Source organism: Myxine glutinosa, chromosome 1 (assembly GCF_964187855.1).
Source record: "Myxine glutinosa chromosome 1, kmMyxGlut1.1, whole genome shotgun sequence".
NCBI lineage: Eukaryota > Metazoa > Chordata > Myxini > Myxiniformes > Myxinidae > Myxine > Myxine glutinosa.
Genome location: NC_136261.1, coordinates 140,043,913 through 140,066,467, shown reverse-complemented (window position 1 = coordinate 140,066,467; position 22,555 = coordinate 140,043,913). Strand labels below are relative to the sequence as shown.

At 50.8% G+C, this 22,555-nt stretch overlaps 1 protein-coding gene across 3 annotated transcripts in view; it reads left to right on the top strand.

The window, feature by feature from the left end:
• Positions 1–22,555, top strand: part of ARHGAP8 (Rho GTPase activating protein 8) — a 162,603-nt gene that overhangs the window by 100,557 nt on the left and 39,491 nt on the right. For all 3 annotated transcript variants that reach the window (XM_068119018.2, XM_068119001.2, XM_068119009.2), the window contains one exon: positions 17,371–17,474. In XM_068119018.2, coding sequence (XP_067975119.2) covers positions 17,371–17,474 — 104 coding nt within the window. The remainder of the gene's footprint in view (positions 1–17,370; positions 17,475–22,555) is intronic.

The window sequence follows — 22,555 nt, the reverse complement described above, 5'->3', positions numbered from 1 at the left end:
GACGGCATTTGGGGCCTCCCCCGGAGACCTGCTGCGGCCAACCCCGACTGCGCCCCACCCCTACCACGAGCAGGCGATCCCCCAGGCCTGGATGGGTCGCTTGATGCACGGGGGGCTCTGCGCCCCACAGGGGTTTTCTTCTTTGATGTTCTTGTGTTCTTTCCCTGTGGGGCTTTGCCCAGAGGAGCTTTTCCTTTGTCCTGGCCCCTCCTCCGACGCTTCTTCTCGGTCCATTCTCCCGGGTCACTTTGCTCATAGCCGGAGGAGGAGCCATCACTTCCAGCCTCCGGCAGCGGGGTTTCTGGCACCGAGGATGTTTCTTCTGGCACCGAGGACGTTTCTTCTGACCCCGCCACCGGAGCCACCATTCCTCGTGCATCCTCCCCTCCCACCGCACTGGGCCCGACACCCGGCGAAGCCACATCCAGGTCCTGATCTAACCCTCCCTCCTCCATGTTCTCCTTTCCCTCCACCTCCCTCCCTTTACTTTCTACGGGGCGGGGGGCTGACACACACACAAATACATTAGTCCCCCCCCCCCGACCCCAGATGCAATACCCTCCCCTGTCCCTTGGGCAAACCCCTCCCCCACCCCTTGGGCAAACCCCTCCCCCACCCCTTGGGCAACCCCCTCCCCAGCCCCTTGGACAACCCCCTCCCCAGCCCCTTGGACAACCCCCTCCCCAGCCCCTTGGACAACCCCCTCCCCAGCCCCTTGGACAACCCCCTCCCCAGCCCCTTGGACAACCCCCCCCCCAGCCCCTTGGACAACCCCCTCCCCCTCCCCAGCCCCTTGGACAACCCCCTCCCCAGCCCCTTGGGCAACCCCCTCCCCCACCCCTTGGGCAACCCCTTCCCCCATCCCTTGGGCAACCCCCTCCCCAGCCCCTTGGGCAACCCCCTCCCCAGCCCCTGGGGCAAACCCCTCCCCCACCCCTTGGGCAACCCCCTCCCCCACCCCTTGAGCAACCCCCTCCCCCACCCCTTGGGCAACACCCCCCCCCCAGTCCCTGGAGGCACACCGTCCCCTTTTCCTGTCCCTGGGGGCACACCGTCCCCTGTCCCTTGGGCAACACCCCCACTCCCGCCCGCAGCAGCACGCATCTTGCTCGCGTAACTCTGCGGGCAGGAGCGGAAAGTGTGCCCCGGCGCACCACAGAGGTTGCACCGCACCGCTTGGGTGCAGCGCTCCCTCAAATGTCCCAACTCGCCACACTGGGTGCAGATACTTGCTGTACACCCAGTAATCAAGTGGCCAAGTTGACCGCATCGGCGGCACAATTTCGGCTGTCCCGCGTAAAAGACTTGGCCTCGGTCCATCCCAACCATTATTCCATTAGGGATATGGGTGGCCGTGCCGTCCTGCCTCGTCCGCAGCTTTACCCGGAACTGCCGAGAACCGGTCCAAATGCCGAGGCTGTTCCGGACGAGCCGTACTGGGCCTCGGATGTCCGCGTATCGACTGAGCCAAACCTTGACATCATAGTCACTCACGCCTTCGTTGTACAGGTGGACGGTCACGACTCTCTCCTGTGTTTCTGAGAGAGCCTCGACCGCCGAGTCTGCCAGTTTCCCAGCAGACCGAGCGGTAGCCCACCGGCGCCAGAACTCGGCAAGTCCCTGCCCTGTTTGGAAGGACACGTCGAAGCCACGGGCGAGGGAGATCAGGCAGAAAAAGTCAACAGCCTTGAACCCCAGCACACCCAACAATACATCTCTACCAAATCTATCTCCGGCCGGCACACTGCAAGCCACATCAATCAACCGAAACCGGACACAATTATGGCGCCTGCTCGCCATGCCGGGGTTCTAGGAGGGGCGGAGGACAACACTCGGGGTGGGGGGGAGGGGGGGGAGGGAGGGACGGGAGACGAAGGGGGGCACAAGACTCCCCCCTGTCTGGTGGGCAACGCCCCCCAAACAGGAGGAAGATGGGGGAAAGCAGGGAGGGAAAAAGACGAACGAAAATGCAGGACAAACAAGCAATAATCAAAGCAATAATCAAAGCAATAAGTAAATAATAAGAAATGCAAACACAGTAAAATACAGGAAACGAAAACACCGGCAGAGAAACAAAACTCGTTCACTCGTGACGGCGCCTCGCATCCGGAAACAAGCACAGCTGCGACAACCAGGAAGTTTTATGGCCGAGGCCTTTTTTATTATAAAAAAAGGTAAAAAAACACGCTCAAAAGACAATCAATAAACCCATCACCATCACCACCACACAAGAACCCAGAAAAATCAAAAACCAAGAAATCAAAAGCCAGGAAACCAGATATCAAACAAAAAATAGGAACTCAAAGAGAGAAAGCAAACCAAAAGATCAAGAAAACGCAAGAAAGCAAGGTTCAAAAACCAAAATGAAAATCAAATCAAATTCAATAAACCATAAATCATAAAAACCAAAGTCCGTCATCCCTATCCCAAACCCCCAAAAACCCCTCTCCCACCCCAGGCAGCAGACACCTAACTCTAACTAACCAAAGGGGAGGGAGAAAGGAAAGAAGACCCTATCCCCCCTCCCACCCCCCCGAAAACAACCAAAGAAGGGACACCTTAAAACAATAAGGGTCAAGGGGCCTTTTTTCCTTTGCATACCGAAATCAACAACCGGCTGCTAACCGCAGCCGGGAACATGCAGCCACAAACACGTTGAGGGCTCGACCCACCGCTGGAAATAATAATGAAAGAAAATAAAAATCAAACCAAGGCAAAATCAAGATAAAACAAAAGGAAACCCAACTGCCCCCACCCTCCCCAGGCCGCGCCCGGGAGGGCCCACCCGGAAGATGCCCCACAAGGAAGGCCCCGGCTCCCTGAGCTGCCCACGAGGCGTGAGTGTCCCAATGAGAATCACCGCCCGACAGGGCCCGCAAGCACACCTGCCGGAGCACCCCCAACCTTTCCAAGCCCGGGCGGCAAGCTCGGTCAGGGACTACGGCTGCACATGACTGTCGCCCGCACATTTGGAAGTAACCTCCCGCGGGACCCCCCCCTTCACCACGGAAAAGCCCGGCCGTATTCTCCGCTCCAGGGAGGGCTTTACGACACACCTGACGCATCGTTGCGGCCAGCACCCCGCCCCGTCGCCCGCAGGCTGTCGCCAAGCCTGTACCTTTGGAGGCAGGATTGGGCCATGCCCCATATCTGCCCAGGATCCAACCATACCCTGGTATAGAAACCTCTGGTTCTCGCTCGCCACAAGACGGTCTTGATTATACAGACCGTTCTCCAGGCCTGCCTCCATTTGCGGACAGGCACTGGTTGTGGTAGGAGCCCGCTAAACGCAAAGACGTCCCGTCTGACCATCACCAGCCAAGGCACATAGCATTCGAGGAGGCCAGTCGCAAGCGACCAGACCCCCTCGGCGACAGGGCAGTCCCAAAGGACATGCCTGACGGTTTCGTCCCCTGTGCATCGGGGTCGGGGACACTGGACCGACACGTTCAGGCCCCTCTGGAACTGAAACACCCGGACCGGAAGACACTCATGGGCGGCTTGCCACGCGACGTCCTTCTGGTCGTTGGCGAGACAGCAAGCCGAAACGTTCTCCCAAACCTTTCTCGCCGTACGTTCTGCGAGAGGCCTTCCGCGAAGGATACGCACCTCCCGCAGCACCTCCCTTGGGCGCAAGTGATCCAGGACCCGCGACAGCTGCCAACCGATGGGCCGACAGGTCAACAGGCCCTGCTCCCGGGCGAACCCCTCAAACATCCGGAAATGCCCCGGACACGACCCGGAAAAAGGCCGAGACAGCGGGAGGGACCGCCCTTCCAACCGCGCGACGGACGGCCCCAGAAAGAAAAACAGAAAGTCCCGCGCCAGCCGGCGACCCGGGTCCTCAGACACGAATAACTCCATGAGAGTACACGCAAACGCAGACATACATACAAACACCGGGCAGGGGACACCCTTCCCACCCAAGGACGGGCTCATCTTCACGACCCTCCTACTCCTGCGCTCTGCTCGGGTACCCCAGAAGAAAGTGAAAATTATTCCTTCTAGAGCCCGTCCCACCGCAGGAGGAGGTGGGGAGATTCTCGCCAAATACAACAACTTACCGATCAAAACATTCTTGATAACTAAATTTCGCCCCTCCATGGTTAGGCGACGAGACCGCCAAGAAGCGACCTCCAATTCCAATCCCCCAATGACCGTTCGCCAGTTCTCAGCGGCCACGCCGCCTGGGTCAAAGCAGACCCCGAGGATCTTTAATCGATCTCTCCGCTCCGTGTACGGGCAAGGGGGGCCGGAGCCCGTCCTGTGCCGACCAAAGTGCATGACCTCACTCTTCTGAGGATTGATTTTAGAAGAGGAGGCCAACCCAAAACGCTCGCAGAGACCCACCAGTCTGCACATGGCGACTGCATCGGTGACGAACACCGACACGTCGTCCATGTACAGACTCACCTTTAGGCGCTCCCCATGGGTTCCGGGAATCCACAACCCAGGGAAGGATGGGTCCGCTCGCAGTGCACAAGCAAACGGTTCAATACAAAGGACAAAAAGGACTGGTGACATTGGGCAGCCCTGCCTGACCCCAGAAGCGACTGGGAAGGCTCCCGAGAGATGTCCGTTGACCAGAACACGGGCTTCAACGTCCCTATACATCAGGTCCACCCAATGCATCAAATTTGGCCCAAAGCCAAAACGGTCCAAAACGGCCATCATGTATTCATGTGACACTCTGTCGAAAGCCTTCTCCTGGTCCAAACTGACTATGCTCAGTGGGAGGCCTCTCTCCTCCGCTAGCTGGATCGCCTCTCGAACCAGGCCCAGGCTGTCGGACACTCTGCGTCCCGGAACAGCACAAGTCTGGTCCGGGTGCACGAGGTCCACCATGACACCGTGCACCCTCTTAGACAGCACCTTTGTTAGTATTTTGTAGTCGACATTCAACAAAGTGATCGGGCGCCAGTTGGACAGATCCTCCCGATCACCCTTCTTGTGCACGAGGTTTACGACGCCCCGGCGCATCGAATCTGGAAGCCTCGCAGAGGTGGCTAGCTCCCTCACTACCTGCAGATAGTCCTCGCCAAGGACGTGCCAAAGGCGGCGATAAAACTCCACGGGCAGGCCGTCGTCACCCGGGGTTTTATTCGCGGCCAAATCCCTAACAGCGGAGGTCAATTCCTCCAGGCTCACCGGTTCCTCCAACCGCTCCCGCTGTTCGGGGCTCAAAAGATTCCTCAGATGGCCGAGAACGTCGGCCATCTGGATTTGGTCAACCGGTCGTTTTTCAAAAAGCCTGGAGTAATAGTCCTCCACTGCTTCGGTAATTTGGTCCGGATCCGAAACACGGCCTCCCCCCACATTAACCTGGGCCAAACCGCCCCTCCGCCTGGCACATCGTTGAAAGAAGAATCTGGTACACCTTTCGTTCCACTCCAATGCCTGCACCCTGCTCCGGAAGATGACGGCCCTCGCCCTGGCTTCGAGGAGGCTAAAAATCCTCCCCTTCACCCGGCGGATTTTCTCCGACACGTCCCTCCCTTCGCAAAGTTTCTTATGCAGGCGCTGGAGGTACGCCTGCATGCGCTTCAAACGCTCTCGTTTCCCCGCGGCCCTCATTCGCCCGGCCGTTCGGAAAAACCCTATGGTCCTACGTTTCACCTCCTCCCACCAGGCTGCCGAGGTAGGGAAGAGGCACCTGACCGTTTCCCACTCCTTATACTTCCGAACGTAGGCACACACTAAACTGTCATCCTGCAAAAGGTGACAGTTAAGCTTCCAGAGTCCAAAACACCGGGGACGCACCCCATTTAATTCAATACCCAGAGACAAACGACAGTGATCTGAAAATGCCACCGCGTGAAGTACCAGGTCCGGGTCGCCAAAATTTGGTGTCAAAAGAATGTAATCAATCCTAGCCCGACTGGTACCAGCCGCATCGGTCCGGGTGACCTCATTCCTTTCCGCACCCGTGTCCCTCAACCTAAAATCCTGAACAAGCCCTTTAAGGGCCCGCGCCGATGACTCCAGGGGCAACCTGTCCAAACTTATATTAAAATCTCCCCCGACGATCACGGGGCCTGAGGTGGAGAGGAGGGGCCCCAACTGGCGCAGGAGCTCCACTCTTTCTCCCACCGTCGTTGGAGCGTACACATTGACCAAGGTCAGTGGGGTCGAGGAAACCACCACCCTGAGCACGGCCAATCGCCCCGGGATAATTTCTTCTAAACTAAGGACCTCGACATTCGGGCTCTTAATAAGGAACCCTAATCCTGCCGCCCTATTAGTGTAGCTGCCGGACCAATACGACTCTCCGTACCGCCAATTTGCACGGAGGTATCCATACCCACCGTGCGGAATATGGCATTCCTGCAACAGGCAGACATCCCATTCAAAATTGCGCAGTTCTTCAAAAATAGCGATCCTCCGGACCGTGGTACGGACTCCCCGTACATTTAAACTCGTTAGTTTAAAGCTCATAGGTGTTAGTGTATTAATCACCAACACTAGTGCAAACCACGAAAGGGGAGTCATAGGACTTATGAAGCTCCTCCCTCCTTGCCAAGACGCGACGAGCTACCATTCTTCCTCCCCCTGCGGTTCTTCCCGCAGCCGGGAGCCACGAGGGTGCCCGGGAGCCAGTCCCCATCTATGCAGACATTCTCCCCGGGTAGCAGGGAGAGGTCCTCCTGCTCGGGGGTCAAATAAATTACCCCCCCTCGCCCGCCACCCGGGGAAGAAAGCCACCAGTCCTCCTCGAGCAAACCCTCCTTGAGGCCCATGGCCACAGCTGCCCCCGGAGGAGGGGTGAGGTCAACGGGTGGGGAACGACTCACGGGGGAACGGGAACGTGAGCGTTCAGGGGAAGACGGCATTTGGGGCCTCCCCCGGAGACCTGCTGCGGCCAACCCCGACTGCGCCCCACCCCTACCACGAGCAGGCGATCCCCCAGGCCTGGATGGGTCGCTTGATGCACGGGGGGCTCTGCGCCCCACAGGGGTTTTCTTCTTTGATGTTCTTGTGTTCTTTCCCTGTGGGGCTTTGCCCAGAGGAGCTTTCCCTTTGTCCTGGCCCCTCCTCCGACGCTTCCTCTCGGTCCATTGACCCGGGTCACTATGCTCATAGCCGGAGGAGGAGCCATCACTTCCAGCCTCCGGCAGCGGGGTTTCTGGCACCGAGGATGTTTCTTCTGGCACCGAGGATGTTTCTTCTGACCCCGCCACCGGAGCCACCATTCCTCGTGCATCCTCCCCTCCCACCGCAGTGGGCCCGACACCCGGCGAAGCCACATCCAGGTCCTGATCTAACCCTCCCTCTTCCATGTTCTCCTTTCCCTCCACCTCCCTCCCTTTACTTTCTACGGGGCGGGGGGCTGACACACACACAAACACATTAGTCCCCCCCCCCCCGACCCCAGATGCAATACCCTCCCCTGTCCCTTGGGCAAACCCCTCCCCCACCCCTTGGGCAACCCCCTCCCCAGCCCCTTGGACAACCCCCTCCCCAGCCCCTTGGACAACCCCCTCCCCAGCCCCTTGGACAACCCCCTCCCCAGCCCCTTGGACAACCCCCTCCCCAGCCCCTTGGACAACCCCTTCCCCAGCCCCTTGGACAACCCCCTCCCCAGCCCCTTGGACAACCCCCTCCCCAGCCCCTTGGACAACCCCTTCCCCAGCCCCTTGGACAACCCCCTCCCCAGCCCCTGGGGCAAACCCCTCCCCCACCCCTTGGGCAACCCCCTCCCCCACCCCTTGGGCAACACCCCCCCCAGTCCCTGGAGGCACACCGTCCCCTTTTCCTGTCCCTGGAGGCACACCGTCCCCTTTTCCTGTCCCTGGGGGCACACCGTCCCCTGTCCCTTGGGCAACACCCCCACTCCCGCCCGCAGCAGCACGCATCTTGCTCGCGTAACTCTGCGGGCAGGAGCGGAAAGTGTGCCCCGGCGCACCACAGAGGTTGCACCGCACCGCTTGGGTGCAGCGCTCCCTCAAATGTCCCAACTCGCCACACTGGGTGCAGATACTTGCTGTACACCCAGTAATCAAGTGGCCAAGTTGACCGCATCGGCGGCACAATTTCGGCTGTCCCGCGTAAAAGACTTGGCCTCGGTCCATCCCAACCATTATTCCATTAGGGATATGGGTGGCCGTGCCATCCTGCCTCGTCCGCAGCTTTACCCGGAACTGCCGAGATCCGGTCCAAATGCCGAGGCTGTTCCGGACGAGCCGTACTGGGCCTCGGATGTCCGCGTATCGACTGAGCCAAACCTTGACATCATAGTCACTCACGCCTTCGTTGTACAGGTGGACGGTCACGACTCTCTCCTGTGTTTCTGAGAGAGCCTCGACCGCCCAGTCTGCCAGTTTCCCAGCAGACCGAGCGGTAGCCCACCGGCGCCAGAACTCGGCAAGTCCCTGCCCTGTTTGGAAGGACACGTCGAAGCCACGGGCGAGGGAGATCAGGCAGAAAAAGTCAACAGCCTTGAACCCCAGCACACCCAACAATACATCTCTACCAAATCTATCTCCGGCCGGCACACTGCAAGCCACATCAATCAACCGAAACCGGACACAATTATGGCGCCTGCTCGCCATGCCGGGGTTCTAGGAGGGGCGGAGGACAACACTCGGGGTGGGGGGGAGGGGGGGAGGGAGGGACGGGAGACGAAGGGGGGCACAAGACTCCCCCCTGTCTGGTGGGCAACGCCCCCCAAACAGGAGGAAGATGGGGGAAAGCAGGGAGGGAAAAAGACGAACGAAAATGCAGGACAAACAAGCAATAATCAAAGCAATAATCAAAGCAATAAGTAAATAATAAGAAATGCAAACACAGTAAAATACAGGAAACGAAAACACCGGCAGAGAAACAAAACTCGTTCACTCGTGACGGCGCCTCGCATCCGGAAACAAGCACAGCTGCGACAACCAGGAAGCTATCGCAGAGGACCCGAGCAATAGTGGTCAAAAGATATGCCTGCACAGGTAGCTTATAAAGCCAAAAGGGGCGGAGCCAATATAATTATCGCTGACGGCGACTAATGATTGGTCCCACAGGCTACAGCAGAATTCAATCTTTTTTCAAAATGGGCGCCATGTGCTGTTTAGATTTTGATGATTTGCGTGTGATATGATTCAACGGATGTTTATATGAATCGTTTAAAATAAAAAAGCCTTCCATTTCTGATATTTTACCTTTTCATTTGGGCTTCCCAATTGAAGCCCCGCCCATAGGGTGGGTACTGTTGCTCGTATATATAAGTTCAAAACACACCTGGTCACAAGTGTGCCGCACTGACTGGGTCCTCGGTCGAGGTCCTCAACATCTCCCCGTTTATGCCCTTCAATCTCGATACGGTCAGCTCAGGTGGGCCAGCAGGGGCACATACACATCCACATGCAGCAACTTCATCTGGATGCGTACATACCCCCACACCCAGCCAGTGCGAACGCAGACTACAACAGCAACATCTCCACATCCAGAATCCACAGCACAAAACAAACAGGGTGGAACACTCAAACACCCACCTTTATACCCTTCACCACTCACCAACAAAACACACCAGATCATTCACACACACACACACACACACACACACACACACACACACACACACACACACACACACACACACACACCTCCATATCTATTCCGTAACTTCAACCTACACCGTTCGACGTGCCTCCATAAACTTCCTCCATATCCAAAGTGAGCCTTTTAAGGCAACCTGGGCCACCTTGTCACACATCCTCCTTCTTTCTGTCCCACACACTCCAAGCCGAGCAAGAAATGCAGAAAGGAATTGCCAACATACCCTCCACACCCCACCTCAAATGGCTGACACGAAACTCGCCAACCCTTCTTCCGACACTCTGCCTCCAGCTCACTGTACTTTCCTCTCTTCCTCTCGTGCACCTCCTCCATGTTCTCTTCCCAAGGTACAGACAATTCCGCTAAGATGACCTGTCTTGTTGCACCTGACCAAATGACAATGTCAGGCCACAACCTTGTCACACAGATCTCCTCTGGGAATACCAATTGTGGCTTTAGGTCTGCCACCACCTGCCAATCACAAGCATCTGACAGCCCTCTTGCTTTCCACCTCTTCCTCTTTCGACCTCTCACCACTTGGCCCTCTTTGACAAACCACACCTCTCCCCCATCAGTCTCCTTCTCCACTCTTCTCTCTCTCTCGACCTCAGCACCTCTTGTTGCACCATCTGCACCACCACCGCCAGCACCTGATCATGTCGCCACCTGTATTGTCCTGCTGCCAATGCTACTGAACATGCACTCAGTGCATGCTGTACCGTTCCCACACCTCCATACAAATAACATCTCTCCTCCTGCAACAACCCCCACAATCTCAAGTTTACTAGTGACGGAAGCACATCATACATTGCCCGCAACAGGAAATTCAACAATATTGGCTCCATCCTCCAAATCTCTTCCCACTTCAATATCCTTACCCACACACCTTCCCACGTAGTCCAAGCACCTTGCTGTACCTGTCCGACTGCTTTCACATATCTCCCCTCCTCTTACTTTCTTCTCACCTCACTCTCAACCATCTTCCTCCTCTCTTTCACACGTGCCTTTCCCCATCGCTCATGCTTCCTCCACCCCAAGCCACAAGCCATGCTTCCCATGCTGTACCATCCCCATGACCTCCTCCTGTTACAACCGCTCCTCCATCTCGTCCACCTCTGCTCTTGCATTCCACTTCTGACTTCCCTTCTTCTCTGGGAGAGCATTCTTTACCACTGCATCACTTGAATCCCGCAACATCATGAACTCCTGCACCCTCACCACCTTAAACTCCTCGGTTAATGATGTCAATGGAAACTGGGGTTTTCCACCCTGACCATAAAAGGCAATGTTCGTCAAACAGCGTGGCACTCCCAACCACCTTCTCACAAACCCGCTCACCACAACCTCCATCCGCTCTACATGCCCAATCGCAATATCATACATCATCAATGGCCACAATACACGTGGCATCAATCCAAACTTCAAACACCATACCTTCAACTTACCTGGCAAACCACATCCATCAATCCTCTTCAAACCTCTCAAAAGCTTGTTTCTGACCTCCTCCACTCTTCCCACATCATTCAACTCCACTGTATACCATCTTCCCAAACTCTTCACAGGGGCCTCCACCAATGATGGAACCACCTCCCCTCCCAACTCAAACCTGTGCATGTTATCCACCACTCCTCGTCTCACTAATGAACTCCGAGGCGTATAAGCCAAACACGCCGGAATTATCTTTTCGTGCGCGTGGGAAAGGCCCGAAGCCTTATCTGATCAGACAACCAGCACGCAAGGGTTATCTGATCCCCACAGACACAGAAACGAATATACAGGCACGACAAAGAAATGGAATAAATAATGGGTTTAATAAAAGTAAATGCAAATAACAATGAAAGGTGAGGACAAAACTAATATCCTAATATGAGACGTCTCCACTCCGACTCATATGCAGACGGGGGAAAATAAAAGAGAATAAATAATGGCCTTTTGTATAGTACCGGCACTTGTCTCTCTCAACGAGGTGGTGGAATGAAATGGCGGTTGAAGGTGGCCTGGAACCGCTCCAACAATGGCGTGGAGTCGCTCTCTGCAGCACCACATACGTGAAGTAATTCAGGCGGGCGCTCCTTCGCTCCCCACTCAGTCCGAAGCGCAAAGAGCCCCACTAACTGTCACCCCCACCTTCTCCTCATGGACAAATAGGCCAGAAAGGCTAACACTGCTCTTTCTCAGCACCAGCGCACCGAACCAGAACAGCCGCAGCCGAGCGACCCGAAGCACAAAAAACGACCGTCTGCCATGAAGCCAGGACCAGAAGAAAGAGGATGATGTGCTTGTTATTCTTCCTTTCTTCTCCAAAGCGCACAAACCACGACCCAGCTGAACAACAATCGTTAGCACCCTGCTCAAGCCCAAGAGCAAAATCGCACCTGCACGAACAAAGGAAAATGGCGCCCTTCTTCTTTGTGCAAAGAGACCGAGTCAGAGCCACAGACTCCTTCTTCTCCTTCCTTCCACGAGCCAGGAAGAGCCAGGCCAGGGACAAAAAGCGACCACCTTCCCTGAAAGTCAGCATGAGAGCCTGCCTCTTTTCACCAGTGTCCCGAAAAGGCCAGCCCTCCAGTCACAGGCGCAAACCAAAGATGGCCAACCTTCTTCCTCAAGCAAAAACCACAGAGTGTCTGCTTCTTTTGTTCAATTCTCCTTTTTACGACCCTGAACTTTCTCACTCTCTGACGTCATGCCATCCAAACGCCGAGCGCTACTCAATCATCCATCGCTCTGACCAATCACGAAGCTCGGGCTCGGTCTCCCCATTACAAGTCGTTGGGGGGGGAGGGGGCTGAGTCGAGTCGTCGTTCGGGAATGATGCTAGTTGTTGGTTAGCCCTGGTGGCGTTGTGAGCGAATGAGTCCATTACATCGCTGTTGTTGTTTGGCGGGCTTTTAGTTGTAATAACGACGGAGGAAAGATCACAGGGGGCAAATTACACACTGGGGAATCTTTAATCTTTAAGCTCTAGAATTCATTAGCACAAAGCCATGCTCCCTATGGCGACATGCAAACGCTCTTACCCGGAAAGACGGCCTACTTACTACATGGAGATTCTTCGCGGCATACAGAGCATTCTAAACCTACATGATTATAACTTTCCTAAGGTATTTCATTGTTTACCCCCACAAATATAACAATACTAGCAGAAGTACCCGGCATTGCCGGGCGGGGGAGGGGAGGAGGAGGGGAGGGGAATGGGGGGGGGGCGGAGCGAGCCCCTTGGCAAAGCGAGCGATTTTTTTTTTTCATAGCGTCATAGCGTCATAGCGTTCATAGCGTCATAACGTTTCATAGCGTCATAGCGATTTTTTTTTCATAGCGTCATAGCGTTCATAGCGTCATATCGTTCATAGCGTCATAGCGTTTCATAGCGATTTTTTTTTCCATAGCGTCATAGCGTCATAGCGGTCATAGCTTCATAGCATCATCGCGTCATAGCGTCATATCGTTCATAGCGTCATATCGTTCATAGCGTCATAGCGTCATAGCGTTCATAGCGTCATCACGTGATCGCTCTGAGCGAATCAGCGCCCACCTGCTCTGATTCCGTTGATTCCGTGCGCTGAAGTGCGCTGAGGTAAATATGAATAAGAAATATGGATCGTCAAATATTCTGAGTTCAGCCATGTTCGTCCCACGCTCAATGGCCATGTCTATGTCAAATATCAAGCACATAAGCCTCTCCGTTTAGGAGTCTATCGGTAACATTACACACACACACACACACACACACACACACACACACACACACACACACACACACACACACACAAACTGTGTTTTATATATATAGATATACTTGACTTTTTGACCCCAAATATATATATATATATTGTCGCGCGATCCCTTCAGTTAATACCAGGGCTCGCGGATGGCTCAAACGGCTTTAATGGAGGCGATGATCAAATACGGATTCGGCTATAAAAGCATGGGTGGAAGAATGAAGAAGAAGAGGAGGCAACGCGTACCTGTAACGATCCGACGGCAGCTCTCGATCCTGCAGGGGGATTAACTCAAAACGGACACAGGAATTTGGGATGGCAAAGAAAATAATACAAGGGTTTATTTTACAAGAAATAGCAGGACAGGAAAATACGTGCCGGTAACAAAATGTCCTAAATTGGGATCCCGCACACCAGACTTCGCATATAGACAAAGGAAGAATTAATAAAAGAAATGTCTCATCGTGTATTGTGAAATGTGGTGCGAGCTTATCTGTCCGCCGTGGGTGTCCGTCGTCCAACACGGCCCCCTCGGTCCGCTTCGCTCGCGCGCTCTGCCAGGCCCCGAGCGACCCGCCCCACTCCAAGCTCCTCGTCGACCGCACATGAGGTCCCGCCCGCTCACAGCACCGAGCCTTGCTCCCAGCACCAAAAGCACCGTGAAGGACCGAGCACCACTCCAAGCACCACGAAGATGATGAACCAACGACCACCAGTCAGGAATGCAGGGAAGAGCGCGAATCAACCCAGGCAAGAGTCCAGGGCAGAGCAGAGAGCTCGCTTCAAGCACGAGGGGGATCTCCAACATGAAGGGGTCCAGCACGTAGAGAGAAAATGTTGTCCAGCCAGCCCTTTTTGTCACCTTGCGTGTGACGTCAATCCCTTCTCTCCCCCAACCAGAGTCTCGTCTCTCGACCTCTCGAATGTTCTGACTGCGCTGGTGCCCTCCCATTGGCCAAGTGCTTCCCGCCCTTTGGTGTTGCTCGCCCCTCCCCCTGGCCAATCAACAGTCCTCCTGGGCGTGGCTCCCAGCCTTGCTCGAGGCTCGTTGCTAGCCCAGCTGGTGGTGTGGCTGGCTGCAGCCCATGCGGCGGTGCCCCGATCTGGCTTCCTGCCTGTTTCCCAAAGTCGTTTTGGTAAGGGAGGGGAATTATTTAATGAGTGCACTAAGGACCTATCTAAGTGTTTAAATGAGTGCGTTGCCATAAGGGACACTGTTTGGTGGCAGAGGGGACGACGAACAAAGGAATCTTATCCATAATCCCTGTACTACGTAGCACGCTCCGCTCCCTCGTGGTGGGGACACCAATACAGCTTATACCGACATCCCGGGCTAAACATATAACTTATTACAAGGTAGATTCCCTATCGCGACAGACGAAGCATGACACCTATTCAGATCTATCTGACTCTATATATCTCTCTACCCCCCTGACATAACAATATATTGGAACCGCTCAGAGGTAATTGCAACCACCATACAGGTCCCTTAGTGTAGTTATTTACATAGAGTAAGATTAGAATAGCTTCTTCCACTTGTGTAGTGGGTTAGAATGTAATACCAAGGGTAAAGAGGCTTTTTGTACACCGTTCCTTTCCTATTCCATCTCCAGGCGTTGCATTATTTCATTGCCGGGCACCATAGGGGGCCCGATAATGACGCGTGCTGAAAGGGAGGACTCTGTTTTCATTCCGGTTGTTTTCTTCTTTGTTTGTTGTACACCACTCCTTTCCTATTCCATCTCCAGGCGCTGCATGACATCATTGCCGGGCACCGAAGGGGGCCCGACAATGACACACGCTGAAAGGGAGTACTTGGTTTTCACTCCAGTTTCTTCTTTTCTTGTTTGTTTTCTTGCTTGTTTGTTTCTCCGGGTGATCACTCATCCATCCTTTGAGCTAGGAAGGTGAAATTTCGGCACAATAGTGAGCACGTGCTTAGACAAAAACGGTATTTTTTTGTTTTTTGGATTCATCAATTAATTACTTCATTATTATCGAATAATTAAGTACCTATTTATTTTCTTTCTCATCTGGGCAATATCTCAGGCACTTTTTGAGTTAGTAAGCTGATATTCGGACGCCACAGTGACCAAGTGATTTGGCTATAAAGGGTATTTTTGATTTATTGATTAATCAATTAATGGATTCATTATTTAATTATTCGATTAATACCTTTTTTTTAAGTTATAGGTTCAGATGAAACGGTGGTGGTTTAGGTATTCTATTAGCCAATTGATTAATAAATTAATTATTTTATGATAATTATTTATTTATTTTCGTTATTAATCACTTATTTATTTTCTTTCTCATCTGGGCAATATCTCAGGCACCTTTTGAGCTAGGAAGCTGATATTTGGACACGACAGTGACCAAGTGATGTAGCTATAAAGGATATTTTTGATTTATTGATTAATCAATTTAAAAAATTTTTAATGACTAATTAGTTTTCGAAAAGTTACAGCTTTGGATGAAATACTGGTGGTTGAGGTATTCTATTAGCCAATTGATTAAGAAATTATTTTACTATTACTGTTTATTGATTTTAATTACGCAATTAATTAATCAATCAATTATTGTACACCTCTCCCTCCCAATACCATCTCCATGTGCTGCATGGCGGTATCACCGGGTGCCAAAGGCGCCACGGCAATGCAGCGCTTGAGGATGTTATTTATTTATTTGGCATGGGGGTGGTGTACTTTGAATGTATCTGTACTTGTTCCCTGTTTTTCCTTGGTGGTATTTGTTTCATGTGTACAGCACGTCCCATGACGTATATGCAGTTATTGTTTTAATCTAAAAGGTTTAATTCAGTTTTTCCCTCTTCCCTCTCAGGCTTAAAGTTTGCAGTACAGCACTCTGTCGTCTTCCATCCATACATGCAATCCATGCAATCAGATGCCCCTTCCAACCCACCCCGCTTACTTTTAAGTTTCCATGTTTATTTCCGTCTCCTCTTTTTCTGTACCGCTTTTCCCTTGCTCGTTGTGTATGTGTGCTGCCCCATTACACCTGACAGTTTGGTGCTCCTTTGCCTTCTATCACCTGGCTCTTCACCTCTATCAACCTCTACCGCCTCAATCACCTCATGAGCCTAAATTTTATACAAAAAAGGAGTTGCAACGTTGGCTCTTTCTCAAGTTTTGAAATCATAGGCACAGCAACTTTCTGGCATGGTGTTTCATTGAACCAGTGCAACACGCCCCTTGCAAAATAGTGAGCTATTGGTAAAAAAACACATGGTAATTTTCCATGTGTTTGAGTGACATCAAGTGGAAAATGATGTCACTCAAACGAATGAGTGGAGGTGGGCAGTGATCTCCAAAATCACTGCTCACCTCCACTCATTCGTTCTTCTTTGTCTCCTTCTGTGGAACCAACTTCCACATTCTCTTCAATCTTATCCTTCACTCACCACCATCTCAGATCATCCCCCATCCAAAAACATGATCTTTTCTACCCCCCCCCCCTGGTTAAACCCCTACCTAAAGCCCACCTCCTTCCTAATTTCCATTTCATGAGAGTTTGCTTCTGTATCCATCTTGTGCACCCCGTGCATCCTCCCTTACCCCTCAATCCTCCCCACATCCCTTATCTGTCTGAGTCTCCCTCTACTTTGTCCTTCAACCCAGCTGTTGGAATTTCCCCCTTCTCTTTCTACTGTTCCATTTGTTCTATTATATCCTGATCGATTCTGTGTTCTAGCTCTTCCACGAGTCTTGCATTTGTATACAAAAAAATTAATAAATCCACAGACCATCAGATAAGGTCACACGTTTAAATAATTTTGCCAAAAAGGATAAAACTAAAATTGGTCACTTGCTTCACTACTGGTTATAGACCTGAAAGGCCTTTATTATCAAATTAAAATATTTATACAGAAATCATAAAGTAACCTTCAATGCAATTGCTGGAAAACAGTTCTCACAAATGTGAAATCTTACTCATTGTCCCTGAAGTTTTTAACCATGCACCACTATCCTTGATATAATTTGGCTTCCTGTTTGAAGGTCACAAGTAAATGTTCTTGCAATGCAATTTTGCAAACATTTGTTATTGAAGGTGCAAGACCACAAATCACCCGTGATGTTTTGTTGCACAGGTGTAGAGTCAAGCCTTCGGGTGACGAAGATAAAGGAAATCCTCAACGCCTTATCAGGACTCAACTATATAGTTTTGAAGTACCTCATGTGCTTTTTGAATATGGTGAGTATATCCTGTCAACAATACATGTCTAATATGATTTTTAAAAAGTTCGTTTTCAAGCTTTGAAAAAGTAGACAGGGTTGGATTGAAAGTTCCTACTTTTTGCATAATTTTGTGGATTATAGTAGAACCTCTGGAGGATGATTATATGCATGGTGCTTATGTTTGAAGGTGTGATGCATACTTTTGCAGTTATTGTCTTCATGCAAAAAAATTATTTATATATATATGTATGTGTGTATATAAAAATATATATATACTAGCAGAAGTACCCGGCATTGCCGGGTGGGGGAGGGGAGGGAAACGGGGGGAGGGGGAAGGGGAGGGGGGTAGGGGGAAGGGGAGGGGGGGAGGAGGAAGGGGAGGAGTAGGGGGGAGGTGGGGGGGGAGGGGGAAGGGGGGAGGGGAAGGAAGGGGAGGGAGAGGGGGGAGGGGGAAGGGGAGGGGAGGAAGGGGAGCGCCAGTCAACAATGACGTTGCAGTTCTCATGGTATGCGAGCAGCACAACAATCGCGACATTGTCCTGCATCTTCGCAACAACAGCACGGAGCGGATTTTGGAGACTCTCACCGATCCTGTGACGCCCTCCAGTACCGGCGTTGCCGAGCGGGGGAAGGGAGACCCGTACATTCTCAACCCGTACATTCGCCCTCTCGACTCAAGCTCACTCGGACAAAAGCCTCGCACAAATTACACCGTGAAGGCCCAATAGCCATGTCTATGCCACAAATCAAGTACGTGAGCGAGTCTGGCGCACTGAATTGAAAATATATAGAATGCTCATACTCCGTGAAAAGTTTAGCCGCCGTGTCGCCATCTTGGTTAGTACGACTCGACCAACTCGCTTCACGGATCTCGTTTGTTTTGAACGTGTCCCAGATTTTAAAAGCCAGACAACTGTAAAAATGCCATTTTGTGCGGCAATAAACTGCTCCAATCGGTTAAGGAAGGGTTGTGGAAAGACGTTTCACAGCTGTTTCAAAGACGTTTAATTCATATCGCACAAAATCGACAAAAATCGACAAAAAACACGATCACACAAAAGGTGAAAAAACGCAATCGCTTTTCGCTCTGAATTACGTGCAAACGCGTGACGGAAATCACCATCGCCCAGCATGGAGTGCCAACCAAGATGGTGCCCGGTAGCTGCATCTCCACCTATGTGGTGTGAATGGCAATGGTCATTCTATATATTTTCAGTTCAATGGTCTGGCGGCGAGGATGGAACATCACGTGATCGCTCTGAGCGAATCAGCGAGCTGCTCTGCCACAGGCTGAGATTCCGTGTATAATGTTCCTCGCTGAAATGCGCTGAGGTAAATATGAATAAAAAATATGGATCTCATCAAATATTTTTAGGTAGGCCATGTCCTTCCCAGGCTCAACGGCCATGTCTATGCCAAATATCAAGCACGTGAGCCTCTCCGTTTAGGAGTCTATCGGTAACATACACACAAACACACACACACACACACACACACACACACTGTGTTTTATTTATATAGATACACATATATGTATATATATATACAGTGGTACCTCGGCTTACGAGTGCCCCAACGTACGAGTTTTTCGGGATACGAGCCGTCGCTCGGGCGGTTTGTTGCTTTGGGATACGAGCCGAGATCCGATGTACGAGCTCAAAAAATTTATTTTTTTGAATTTTCCGGTTGTGGCTTCCGGTTCCGGTCACGTGGTTATCTTGCCGTGAAAGCATCTCTGCTTGGATATAAAACACGCAATCGTCGAAATACATTAGCGAGGAATCTCCTTGCTCCAGCCGGTGACGTCATCGGCGGGGATCCCCGCCTCCAGAGTGGCTGGTCACGTGACCGCCAAAGCGTGTCGCGCGTGCGGGTATAATGAGCTACACCTGTGGATCACGTGACCACGGAAGCACGCCTCGCTTGAGAGGCATGGCTTTCGGTTTGCGTTTTGCTTTATAAGGCGCGATAAATGGGCTTTTGAGTGTTAGCGGTTCATGGCGTTGACGGTCAAAAACCCATTACATCAATTTTACCAGGCACTGTACAGTAAGTACAGTGGACACCAAATGCACGGTGGAAGGCTAGAAGTAGAAGATCGTCCAAGACAAGTGAGAATAAGCCATACTTTGGAGATGACGTCATTCGCTGGTCCGATAACCAAAGATGTGGTATAAAAAACCAGGTGAGCTAACAATGCAGCAATGAAGGAATTCGGCCAAGGCACCGGCACACAACGACCTACCTACATCGAAAGACTCAATGCCAATGGTGACAGAAGCCAAGACGGCCGGCTTAAACACCGCCGAAAGACCACGGTGTACCAACTTACGATGCAGAACATCTTGCACTTAATATGATGACAACAGGTGCCATCCTCTGACGTACCATTACAGGTACAGGTACAGTACATGTGAGCACAGAGCAAAAGTTCACTGAAACCGAGATTAAGAAAAAAGAAAAAACACCTCGTGGTCCGTGCTCGATATCCGAGTTTCAATCTTTTCAAACACATGATGCTCTCGGTCACGGTATCTCCTGCGAGCTGCTTCTCCTTCAACCACACAAACAACAACTTCTCCATATCTTCATGGATAGAGGTCCAGTTTATTTCTTTACATTCTCTTGTATTATGTACAGTATATACGAGGTCGTGCTTGTTTATACATTATTTGTTATTTATAAAGTACATTTTTGTTATTTAAAAGCACCTAACAAAAAAAATTGGTGTTTTTTTTTTGAGGCTGGAACGGATTAATAGCATTTCAATGCATTTGAATGGGAAAATTTGCTTTGACTTACGAGCGATTTGGCTTACGAGCTCCGTCACGGAACGGATTAAACTCGTAAGCCGAGGTACCACTGTATATATATATATATATATATATATATATATATATATATATATATATATATATATATACATATATGTGTATATATATACAATATACAATATACATACAATATACAGTATACAATATACAATATACAATATATAATATACAATATATATAATATATAATTATATATATACATATATAATTATATAATATATATACAATATATAATATACAATAATAATATACAATATACAATATACAATACAGTATATATATATAATATACAAAACAAACACAACATATATATATAGATATATATATATAGATATATATATATATATATATATATATAGATATATATATATATATATATATATATATATATATATATATATATATATATATATATCTGTGCAGTGTCTGTCCTGTGTTGTGTTGTCATGTCTTGTCTTGTCACTGAACTACTTTCTCAAATTTTTGTGAAATCGTACCAAACTGCGCATGCGCAAGATTGGAGGTCACGTTCTTTCGAAGCTGTCCATGCGCTCTCGCTTTCGAAGTCAAGTAATTTTTTCACAATTGTGTTTTTGTTGAAACTGTAAATATCTTTCGGTTTGTGTACTTATAGTCTGTCTTTAGTAAGATTATCGGTGTTAATTTTTCATACCTGTATACAAAATCGTCGGTTAATTCGTGTCGCATATTCTGAGGCCTAGTAGGCTTCCGTGTCCGACCTTGAGGCATTGTTTTTCTCTCAGTGGTTCGTCGATTGCGCTGCAATTACTTTCGTTCTCTGTTTTTTGTCCCAGTCTTTCACCCCATACTTCCTTGTTTAAAATCTCAACTCAAAAAATATATATATATATATTTCCTTCTCTGCTCTTATTCGTTTATTCGTTGTTCTTATTTGTTCGTTCGTTCTTCGACCACGTTGTTCGTGATCACGTTGTTAAAAATGTTTAAACTTTCCCCTGAAGAACTGTATTCTGTCGCATATTATAACACCTTTTTCTTCTTCTTCTATATAAGGATGCTTTCGATTTGCTCATGAAATCTATTCATTCCCCAAAAAAATTGCATCTCTTACAGTTCCTTTTTTCTACATTCCCAAAACTCTCCTGCACTCCACCCCTCCTTCAGCGTCCTCAAACGTATTTTTGACTCGAAGGTCTCAAGAAACTCATTTTGCAATAAATGCTCGTTTCCCATGAATCGTACACTTTTCAAAATCCAATCTCACCCCTCCCCTCCAAATCTTCCCCATCACCCCTTCCCTCCAAAACTTCCCCATCACCCCTCCCCTCCAAATCTTCCCCATCACCCATCTCTTTCAAATATTCCCCCTTGCCCTTCCCCTCCAAATCTTCCCCATCACCCATCCCTTTCAAATCTACCCCCTTGCCCCTCCCCTCCAAATCTTCCCCATCACCCATCTCTTTCAAATATTCCCCCTTGCCCCTCCCCTCCAAATCTTCACCATCACCCATCCCTTTCAAATCTTCCCCCTTGCCCCTCCCCTCCAAATCTTCCCCATCACCCCTTCCCTCCAAAACTTCCCCATCACCCCTCCCCTCCAAAACTCCCCATCACCCCTCCCCTCCAAATCTACCCCCTTGCCCCTCCCCTCCAAATCTTCCCCATCACCCATCTCTTTCAAATCTTCCCCCTTGCCCCTCCCCTCCAAATCTTCCCCATCACCCACCCCTTTCAAATCTCCCCCCTTGCCCCTTCCCTCCTAAACTCCCCCCACACCCCTCCCCTCCGAGACTCTCCCTCACTCCTCCCCTCCGAGACCCCCCTCTCACCCCTCCTCCTCAAAGCGTCCTCCCCGCTTCTTCCCCCTTCCAACTTTCACCTTCATCTCCCCCAACCTTCTGCCTCGCTCTTCCCCCTCCTCAAATAACACCTCACTGTGCCTCACCCAATCACCATCAAACCTTTTGTCCGCCCCATTCTTCCCTTTCTCGAAGCTATTCTGAAATCTCTGACACAACTTCAACAGCTCTCCCTACCTCTTCCTCCTCTTCCACATCTTACCCTACCCCCCCCCCCCCCTGTTCTGTATCCGATGCTCCCCCTTCCTCTTCATTAACGGTATGGACCTCAAACATCCAGGGCCTTTGCTCAAACTTAACTGATCTCTCCATACAGGTTGCTTCTGACAAACCAGACGTGATCTGCTTCACAGAAACTTTCCTCCTTCACGATGTCTCTGATTCCTTGGTATCTCTCCCAGGTTACTCCCTCCTCCGGTATG